This window comes from Lepidochelys kempii, chromosome 5 (genome assembly GCF_965140285.1).
Source record: "Lepidochelys kempii isolate rLepKem1 chromosome 5, rLepKem1.hap1, whole genome shotgun sequence".
In the NCBI taxonomy this organism is placed as follows: Eukaryota; Metazoa; Chordata; order Testudines; family Cheloniidae; genus Lepidochelys; species Lepidochelys kempii.
In genome coordinates, this window is record NC_136384.1 from 69796740 (window position 1) to 69808170 (window position 11431).

At 37.8% G+C, this 11431-nt stretch overlaps 1 protein-coding gene across 10 annotated transcripts in view; it reads right to left on the reverse strand.

Annotated features, from left to right (window-relative positions):
- Nucleotides 1-11431, reverse strand: part of PJA2 (praja ring finger ubiquitin ligase 2) — a 117247-nt gene that overhangs the window by 68086 nt on the left and 37730 nt on the right. For 9 of the 10 annotated variants that reach the window (XM_073344665.2, XM_073344662.2, XM_073344661.2 and 6 more), the window contains exon 2: nt 1915-2115. In XM_073344665.2, coding sequence (XP_073200766.1) covers nt 1915-2113 — 199 coding nt within the window. In that variant the 5' untranslated portion in view covers nt 2114-2115. Of the gene's footprint in view, nt 1-1914; nt 2116-4080; nt 4188-11431 lie in introns of those variants that run through there. The other variant, XM_073344668.2, reaches the window with a different exon arrangement.

Consider the following 11431-nt stretch of genomic DNA (forward strand, 5'->3'; position numbering starts at 1 on the left):
CTCTAATTATGGTAGCCCAACATTTTTATTTATCTCTTCAGTCTTATCTGAAAAAAGATATGGCATGTCAGAAGGGTGAGTTGATAGCACTTTCATTTCTGGAACACAATGATGCGGGTTGTGGTTTCCCACACTAGAATTTGGGCTTACATGGCATGCTGTCACTGCAAAACTAAAAGGATACTGCACTGTTAGAGGTGCTGCCTTTGATGAAACATTATAGTGAGGTCCCTTCTATCTATCTCTTGTGGTTGTTTAAGTAGATATTGAAGATGGCATGGAATTTAGCAGGGGATAACTCCTGTGTTTTGGTCAGTACTCTCAGTATAAAATGAGAATCAGCTTGGAAACATGCAAGCTCATACATCTGGGAATAAAATAATCCAAAACACAAATATTAAATGACAGGGAAAAATATGGAAAGTAGAAATGCCAAGAAGAGACTTAAGGGTTATAGAGCACATAATTACTATTAGTCATAAGTTTACAAGGAAATATAGCAGCAAAAAGTCAATGAAAGTTTGAGCTACATCTGTAGAGGAGTCATATCATGGAACAGAGAAGTAATATTCCTTTCACCATTTACCTCCTCTGAACACCTGAAACAATATGTTCAATGTTGGCACTTCATTATCTAAAAAGATAGTGACAAACTACAGGAAGTTCAGACCAAAAAAAGCAAAAAAAAAGTCATGGGGTTAGCACTGATCTACCAGAAAACGAAGATGCAAATAAGGTAAATATTTGCATACAACTCACTCTGAACATTTGTAAGATGTAAACACAAAAGGGGAACAGGAATTTCTTAGCACAATAAAAAAAGCTTTCAAGAATAATGAAATGAAATTATGTGAAGAGTTTCCAAAAAAGTGAGATCTTCTGGCTTTTGGAATAGTCTCTTAAGTGAAAGAGTGGTAAATATTACTTGCATAATTAAATCTGACAGGTTTCAGAGTAACAGCCGTGTTAGTCTGTATTCGCAAAAAGAAAAGGAGTACTTGGGGCACCTTAGAGACTAACCAATTTATTTGAGCATGAGCTTTCGTGAGCTACAGCTCACTTCATCGGATGCATCTTCTGCAGTTTCCAAAGTATGCATCCGATGAAGTTAGCTGTAGCTCACGAAAGCTCATGCTCAAATAAATTGGTTAGTCTCTAAGGTGCCACAAGTACTCCTTTTCTTTTTACAAATATTAATTGGCACATTTAAGACTAGACTGCAAAAACATTTACGAATATATAATAGACTCAAAAGAAGAGGGACTATACATATGATCTAATAGGTCATTTTGAATTTCTAGATTCAATTATTCTAACTGAATGCTACTTTAAACTCATGAATTATGGATGAAGTTTAAAATTAGCAAACCAAAGAAAACTGAATATTCATGAAAAGAGGAAAATAATGTCTATTTGCTATTTCAGTATTTCTTTTTCGCTCTCATATTTTTCTTGTAATTATTTACAAATAGTCGAATTAACTTCTGGTGTAACTCTGCTAAGCCAATGGACTTACATGATGGAAGAATTTGGCTCATGGAATGTAAAGTATTTTGTTTTCTAGCTCTATTTGAGGCAGCAAATAAACATGATGTATTTTCCTCTTACATGGGAATTATTCAAGAATCTGGTTCTGGGGTAAGATAAGATTTCTATGGCATATTCATGGTTACAATTATATGTTTTGTGAAATTTTATGAAATTTAAATCTTTCAGTGTTGCTCTACTTTATTTTATGAAGTAAATTAAAACATTTCAAGATAAATACTAATGTTCATTAAACTTCACATTGAGTTTTTGATGCAGAACATATGACCTGAAGTTTGTTCATATGACTTTCAACATTCTATACATTTCCATCTCCGTTCCCTCCCAAAGAAAATGTGTCTCAGTTTGAAATTACAGAGAACGCACATAAAGACTTCTCTTTTTGAACATCGTCTAATTCTAATCCTTCACATTCTCCATTCTGTTGACTTGAATTTCTGTCTTGATTCATCAAAGATGGTCTAAAACTGACATACGCGTGTCTTCTTCCATATCTTCTCCCTGTAATGGTCTGATAGCCTCCTGCTGGTTTGGGCCAAGCAGGTTTGCCAGCTTCTTGACCCATTGCTGCAAGAAACAAAACAGGAAAAACTGAATACATTAGATAAGAGGGAGGGAAAACAAAAATCCATTCCTCACCTTCCCCTTACGGTTTGATTTGTTTGAGCAGGGAATCATTTTCCACAATAAATTTCCCATTTTTCCTCTTTAAAGTGTTGAGCTGCATTGGCATGAACATTTTTTTAAAATCTATATATAATCAGTGAACACTACCAGCTTAAATTTTAGTTCTTTTGATGCTAATGGCATATAAAAGTACACTTGACCAGACTTTTCTCCTTGTTTTAAATAATATTTAATTTTTATCCTGTCAGGATAAAACTCTGCAGTAAATAAAGGCTTAAAAACAAACACTGGGCCTAACTCATCCCTAATGTAGCTCAACTGAAATCAGGAACTAGTTTGACACAGTAAATTTTGCTCTATTCCTGATTTTTATCATTTCTCATCCCTTTCATATTTCTGAGTGACACAAATGTCTCAATCTGGAACACTCAGCACTGCAAAATTAGGATTTCGTTATTTGATAAACCATCCAAAGCACAACTATGAACTACTTGTTTTTCAGAACAATCTACGTAAAGGGTTTGCTGAAAGAACAATCTACTTTTATTAAATGCATGCTACCAAAAAAAAAAAAAAAAAGTGTTCAGAAGTTACAGTAGTCCCCTAAGCAAAAGAAAAGTATATTGACACTTTATATAAACTTAGCATTTTGTCATAAAGGCATAATATATGATTAAGAAAAGAGTTAAGAACAACTGTAGCTCACATCCAGTATTTCTTAAGAAGTGCTGATTTAAGAATTGCTGCTTCAAAGAAAAAATTTCACTTGTTTGAGCCACGTAAAGCAACAACTTTAAAAGGTCAGAACTGAACATTGCACAATCCACCCTGTGAGGTCAATAGATCATATCTCAAATTCAAATCTTCACTACAAACACTATCTGTTTTTTGTGATTAGGCTTTTTCCTTATATATGCAAAAATTTACAAATAAAGAACATAGAACACTTGATTGCTCTTCCTTAAATGACATGCATTGCTGCTAATGGGTCTGACATTTTACACGACCATAAGAAGTTTTATCACAAACTTAAGTACTGTTGAAAATAAGCCTAACAGTAACAACACAAAAGTTAGCTGGCTCCAGTTAGTCTCTCTCTGGGGCGGGGAAAAATATTGGTAGTCAGAGCACATCTTCTAGAATAAACATTCCAGGTCACAAGGGGTAGTGATGGATTCTTTACATTAGGTAACTTTGTTAAGAGTAGCCATACAAAGTAATAACTCATGTGGGATCTTATTATGGTAATAAGATCCAGGCTAAATGGATCCTACTGACTTTACCAAGAAGATACAGTCAAAGGTATAAGAAAACTTGAATAGGAAAAAATGCTGATATACTAGATATTATAAAAGTTTCTGGTGCAATGTTAATTCCAGTTGCAGTCTGCCTGATTTAGAAGTGCTCATGTTGCATAATTTCCCCAATTACTGTAATTAAAAGAACTATACTTCAGAAGTTCAGCAGCTTTCTTACATATAAGTAATTTTTCCAGTCAATCGGCCATCTTTAACTTTGCTGGATATTCAATTAACACTTTAGCTTTTGTAACCTTGACAGCCACCGAAATGGATGGGGCAAGGACAAGAGGGAGTTTAGTTTCTCTGAGAGCCCACATTCAAAGACAGCAAATATATTTGGAGTTCAAATGGAAGTTCTATTTTTCCCAGCTGTTACAAATATTCTTTCTTTAAGAACCATGCTCAGTTCAGTGGAGACAAGCAGGATAAAGTTGTTTGTTTAGACATATGATGCCAATGATCAGGAGATTTCCTCATGTGCACTCAAGCACTTTTTCTACTACCGAAGTTAGTACCTATATTAGGTCAACTGCCAAGAATGGTGCAACTGCACAGGTGGTAACAGTATAAATATTAAGAGTAGATGGGGTGCTGGTGTTTTTACCTCTCTTAAAAACCTACACCACTGCTGAAGCATGTATTAATTATGCCAACACAGACACACCAAAGGAGGCAATTTTTTGTTCCAAGCAGGATGAAGCCAGAGCCAGTCCTAAGAAAAAAATTTGGAGAGAAAAAAGGATTTTTTTCTTCCTGGAGCTTCTCTCAGTTAAGATACCACCCTTTAAAAACTTCAACTGAAGAAATGGATGTAGGAGGGCTACTTATTACAACCTAAAGGCTTCCAGCAGAAGCCATTTGGGCTGCAGGTATGTCAATATTCTCAAAGAAAAGTTTAAAGAACTGTAACTGTCATGATTTTAACGTGTAATCTGGGTACTAGACTTTTTCTGAGGAAGACAATGGTTATATTGTTTTCAGTATTAAAAGGCAAATCTGGAGAATTTCTGGCTGGTGAACACAAAGAAAAATGCGTGCAAGGTAAACATTAATGGAATAATTTCACATAAGTTTTAGGAACTCAGTTACAAAGCATCTATAAAGCACCTTAAAGGAGAATCAGGTTGTGTCTCAATTACAGATTGATAATATAAGTTATTATTCATGTCAAGTTGGGAAAGATACAAATCTGGAAGTTCCTGGGAGATTCTCTCTCAATTTAAGGACTTCCCTTGTGCTTGAACTTCATCACTAAGAAAAGGCACTATGTGAGTCTGGATCTTGTTACTTATGCTTTTTCTGAGAAGTTATTTAAACGCAAATAGCATCTTAAATAAATTATTTAAACAATGAATCATTTTATTATTTATGCTTCATTATTGAAGATATGGATAGCCATTACGGGTGACCTCTTCTCATTTTGGAGCAGTATTTTAACTTACATATACTTTAATCTATACACTAAATGCACATCAAGTTTCATGAGATTTACAGGAATTCCTGAAAGCTTAGAGAAAGACTTTCAGGATCACATTTCCCCCCTTTTATATTTCAGAGTTGGAGTAACTTTAGCACTCAAGACAGGTACTAAATCAATAATCATGGAAGCTGAGGTCCTCTATTTATCCCATGATGTACAGCATGGACAGTGGGAGAGCAAAATTCCCTATACTACACTTCCTCCAATCCTGTTTTTAAACATCAAGCAATTAAGTTTCCTCCACTTCCTTTGAAAGACTATTCCACAGTCCAAATGATCTTCTGCTCTGGACATTTTTCCAGATACTCTGCTTAAGATTTCCCTTACTTAATTTCATCCCCTTAAATCACTCTAAATAAATCCTCTTTCCTGGTATATATTCTCTCCTCTGACCTACTACTTTTAGCAGTCACTAAAGCAAGAAACATTTAGTAATTTTAGTCTCTCCTGCCACTTTAAGTCACTTTCATTGCCATTTCCTGGACTCCTTCCCATATAGCTTTAGCTTGCTAATATGGATGATTCCAGAACAGAATGCAGTATTTCAGGTGAAAGCTCAGACCTTTATAGTGCTGGACTATCACATCCTTCTTCTGTGACATCACTGTCTACACAGCCCGAAATTGCACTGGTCTTTCTTGCTGCCATATAATATTGCAAAGCCCTGCCAGAGGTGACAACTTGCTGTCAGCTATCAAACCTATGTCACTTTTTCAAATGTCTCTCTTCCACTAACTATTTTGATCTACAATATTTTACAATTATTCAAGCTAAAATTTCATTTTTTCCCATTACCTGCCAAATTTTCAGCCACTCTAAGGCTTGTTCTACTCTAGCAACTTATGTAAATATAACATAGTTACTGATCTAACTCCTGGCGTAGACAGTGCCCTCCAGCTGACATATCTACCACCTTTCGGGGAAGTGGAGTACCTACACCAGGGGTTGCCAACCTTTCAGAAGTGGTGTGCTGAGTCTTCATTTATTCACTTTAATTTAAGGTTTTGCGTGCCAGTAATACATTTTAACGTTTTTAGAAGGTGTCTCTCGAAAGGTCTATATATTATATAACTAAACTATTGTCGTATGTAAACAAGGTTTTCAAAATGTTTAAGAAGCTTCATTTAAAATTAAATTAAAATGCTGATCTTACGCTGCCAGCCCTCTCAGCCCGCTGCCAGCCTGGGGTTCCATTCACCTAGGCTGGCAGCAGGCTGAGCAGGACCTGCGGCCGGGACCCGGCTGGCAAGGGGCTGGCAGCCAGAACCCCAGACCAGCAGCGGGCTAGTGATTTAAATCACTAGTCAGGAAGACTCCATTTAATCATGGTTTCTACATAAAAGTGCATTCTTGTTGGTTGTTATAACCTTAATACATATTCTTCATAACTCAGAGATAGATGGAGGTTTCATTTTTAGAAGGCACACACTATACATTTTTAAGTGATTTATTTGGAAAACTTTTCAGATTAGTTTTACTGCTATATCAGAAAATGAATGAATGATTGGTTATTTCATTTATCAAAGGTAACTGAAACAGATATTTATGAAGTCACTGGGAGGTAAACTATCTCCAATTCAACAAGTTAATCATTAATATTTGGAGAATTTTCTTGCCATGCTGTATTAGGAAGAGAACATCACCAGACAGACGTTTAAATTGTTTTAACTAAAACAACAACATTTATGTAGTCTGGATTTTTTTCTTCAACAGCAAACATATAATATCTTAACAAAACAAGCATCTGAATTTTTGAATTTAGTTAAACATTCAAGTTTTTTAAAATCAGGTTTGTTTTTGTTAAAATTGTTTTAAACTAAAATAGTTAAATTAAATATTTTTTAAAAAATTAAACGGACTATGTCAGCCAGAGGCCAACATGAGAAACTTAAAATATTGGCTTCTGCAGCTAACTCAGTCAACTTCACTTTCATTTTCCTGTTTGTTCATAATCTGGAAAAGAAGAACAAGCTTTCCTGCTTTTTCAGGTCCCAAACAATTTCTCAATTTGTAATGAATTAGTCTAAAGGAAATACTTATTTTCTACAGTGGCAGAAGAAGCTACTGCTGTTAAAAGTGAGATTATCACTTCAACAGTCTCTGAATCCAAGTGCTTAAGTGACTTCTACCAGTTCACTGATGTGACTTTCTTTAAAACATCATCAGCAAACATATTTTCTTGAATGGTTCTTATTCCAAAACTGGGTGTCTTTTACGGCCTGCTGCCGTTATAGGTTTCCCTTCTAGTGAGAGAATGGTATGGTAGACCTCAAATCAATGAAGGCTACACTCGGAAAGACCTCAAGACTCCTGGAATATGCTGCTCAAACTGTTTCACTATTGTTTTACCGCCTGTCCCTCCCTTCTCACATTCATCTCCAGACTTCTCCTTGTCCAGATCTATTCCGCCCCCAACAATCTTCTGTTCATTGAACTTTTTGAAACTTTGCACTTGTAGAGAGAAGTAAGGGATTGACTCTGTGTGCACAAATTTGCAGAGAGACAATAAAGTTGGGATCTGTTATTTCTCACCTCTGTGTATTATTTTAAAACATTTTTACTGTTAACAAGCATGTTTAATCTCTGGAGAGACAAATACACAGTTTGAGAACTGCAAAACTACGCATCTCTGATGGTACCTTCTAGACTAAGCACTGAGTCCCATTGGGTAGATAGAAAGATTAACCTAAACAATTAACACAGAAGTCCCTGGAACCCCATAAGATTGGTTCCCTAATCCATGAACTATTCGAACTCATTTACAAAACTTGTCTTAAATGTTACATGAATATATTATCTCATACTATAGAATTAGAATTTATAATCCTTATTCCATGATGAGATATCTTTGAGCTATAATGTATCTATCTTTTTTCCCTCAAAAAGCATTTTATGAAAAAAATCAGATTTAAATAAAAAAAATCATTGATTTTTATCCACCCTGGTCCTACTAATCTTAGTGCAGTGATGACTAGACTAAGATGCAATATGTGATTGTGACGTTATACTCCATATGTTTATGGAAATATGTTTATGAGTGTGAATATAAAGTAACTGGAATATGCTTTATGCAAAAGGTCTCTTGTAATCATTACAAAGCTTATAATCTACTGAGTGTGTTCAACCTATTTGTATGAATGTATCATTCTTGTATCTGAAGCTAGAAATATGAAGTATTACTCTGAAGTCCTATTGTAATTATGCAAAGTGGCTTTAATGGTGGCTTGGAATCTTGATTGCTCCCATTGACTAGGACAATTGGTTCTGAATGGGTCTATTTACCTGCAAGCTTTCCTGTGTATGTGGGTAATGAAGAATAAGTTCTTACAGTGACATGTGACCATGTCACATGATACTGGAATCCATCTTAAAACTCGTGTTTTTCCATTTAGAAGGAAGGGTGGGGACCCAGAGAGACAAAAGATTCCCACCTTGGGCCAAAGCTATAGAAGTGGGTGTAACAGAACAAAGGGGGCTGCCAGTCAGGAGAAATTCCCTTGGTACAGTCCTTGTTAATTCCATCTCAGATGGTAACTAGGGAAAGGATTGGGCCAGACTAGGAAGGAGTGTAGTCTGTGAAAGAAGCTTATTAGAACATCTCTGAGGGTGAGATTTACCTGTATTAGTTTCTTAATGTATTAGGCTTAGAATTGTGAGTTTCATTTTATTTTGCTTGTTAACTAACTTTGTTCTGTCTGTTATTACTTGAAACCACTTAAATCCTACTTTTTATACTTAATAAAATCACTTTTGTTTATTAATGAACCCAGGGTAAGTGATTAATACCTGGGGCAACAAACAGCTGTACATATCTCTCTATCAGCGTTATAGAGGGTGGACCATTTATGAGTTTACCCTGTATAATCTTTATACCAGGGGTGGCCAATCCGTGGCTCCGGAGCCACATGCGGCTCTTCAGAAGTTAATATGCAGCTCCTTGTACAGGCACCGACTCCGGGGCTGGAGCTACAGGCGCCAACTTTCCAATGTGCGGGGGGGTGCTCACTATTCAACCCCTGACTCTACCACAGGCCCTGCCCCCACTCCACCCCTTCCCACACCCTCCTCTGAGACTGCCATGCCCTCGCTCCCCCCCCCCCCCCAGCCTCCTGCACACCATGAAACAGCTGATTAGGAGGTGCAGGGAGGGAGGGGAAGGCGCTGATTGGCAAGGCTGCCACTGGGTGGAAGGCGCTGGAAATGGGGTGGGAGCTGCTGATGTATTACTGTGGCTCTTTGGAAATGTACATTGGTAAATTCTGGCTCCTTCTCAGACTCAAGTTGGCCACCCCTGCTTTATACAGAGTAAAGCAGATTTATTTGGGGTGTGGATCCTATTGGGAGCTGGGTGTCTGGGTGCTGAAGACAGGAGTACTTGCTGAACTGTTTTCAGTTTAGTCTGCAGCTTTGGGAGCATGGTTCAGACCCCGGGTCTGTGTTGCAGCAGGCTAGCATGTCTGGCTCAACAAGATAGGGCTCTGAAGTCCCACGCAACCGGGGAAAACAGGCTCAGAGGTAGTTTCAGCACATCAGGTGACAGTTCCAAGTGGGTCTCTGTGACCTAACCCGTTACAGTGATGTTGGGAGAAATATTCAGTTTGTTATGTTGAAATTTAAATACAAATTTATAGTTAGCTTCATTCTTTTGATGAATGGGTATAAATTCAAATGTACATTTTAAACAAATCTAAATTTAAACTGCCTTTAGTTTTCAGAGTAACAGCCGTGTTAGTCTGTATTCTGCCTTTAGTGTTTCCATCCATTCTGAAGGTATAGCAAGTTCCCTCCCCACCTTCCAGTGGCTTAAATATTTACTTTTCCCTTATTGACTTACAAGTAACAATACTAAACCGAATAAATACACATATTTTAATATATAAGACAGATACTGTGGAAAAATGTTAACATAATTGAGAAATATAGTTTTAAAGCGAAAATTCACACAAAAATAATCTTTACAGATACAGTTGAAGAGTTTCCTGGGCTCTGCCGTGCTAACTGTACATTCTAGGGGCAAAGAAAGACTTATTTCCTCATCTGTAACCATGAAATACGAAATAAGATATTCTGTGACAGGCTCATTCACAACTGGAAAAGATGTCAAAAGGCTCTAATGTAGCCTTAATGATGGATTGGTGATTGATTGACTGATTAATTAATATTAACCAATCTTTGAGACCACAGTGGTCAAGAAAGGTTTGGTCTCCCAAGCGCTACAGAATCAGGAATATCATAATCAGTATCCCTAGAATAACAGACCCTAGAAGCAATATATCACAAGTCCCTTTATTAACAAATCCACTACGTAGATAAACAATTACACTAAAATACAACAGTAGATAGTAAGACAGTGCAAAATGTTTAGCCCTAAGACTGGCACCACTTAAATCTCACATTTCATATCACCTGCTGGGGACCCTGAAGGGTTAGTCATTATCATTATCATCATCCATGATTGTCATCCTAGGGCGCTCTGTGCATTCCCCTTCCATCAGCACACTGGCCAGGCAACACCTTTTTATGCTGAGTTATGATTCCACCTTTTAAGGCTCAAAGGTTCCAACCCATTTTTCCTTATCCGTATTTCCAAACCCCACTAATTAGGGGCACCCCATTTTTCACTGGCTACCCTCTTAGTTCCCTTAATTCTCATTAACATTACTCCTGGGGGAAATCTGTGCCACTGTGCAAAGCAGAATTTTGCAGAAATTAATGTTGTGTGCACAGAATTTCCATTTTTCCCCCACAGAAAGGGCCTGCAGAGATGTTGGCCTCCCCTAGGGGCTGCTGGCTTCGGCAGAGCCCAGCTCACAAATAAAAGGCAAGGCCAGAGGGAAGGGGAGGGAACTGGAATGTTCCCAGCAGCTGCAGTTCCCAGCACGTTCTGAAGGAAGGAGGCGGCACCAAGCAGGAAACTCTGTGCAAGCCTGGGACCCAGCATCAGGCTGTTTCTCCCTCTGTATCCCTAGGCTCTAAGAGGGTAGGAAGTGTGTGTGTCCAGGCTAGGAGGGGCAACTTGGCTGGGCTCTGAGGGACAGGGGATGTGGGTGTCTGGGCTGGGGCCCCCCTGCAGATCACCTCTGAGGGGTAGAGGTTGTGAGTTTCTGGACCAGGGCGTGGACTGCGGCTGGGCTCTGGGGGATAGGGGTTTTGAATGTCTGGGTTTGGGAAAGGCCCACGACTGGGCTCGGGAGGGGGGTGAGCATCTGAATCCCCAACTGGACTCTGGAGGAGAGGGGCAGAGAAGCAGGAACTGGTTGTTGTAGAGGTTTCTTTCCTTGGGGAATATTTGTGTATCTGTATTGTTACACATAGTTGCTGACAGGTATTTTGAAATAAATTACCAAAATAATTGAAACTGATGTGATTATATAGTGTTATTTTGATACTCAAAATTTGCAGAATTTTACAATATTCTTTGCAGAATTTTTAATTTTTGGCACAGAATTCCCCCAGGAGTATAACATTTATGTCA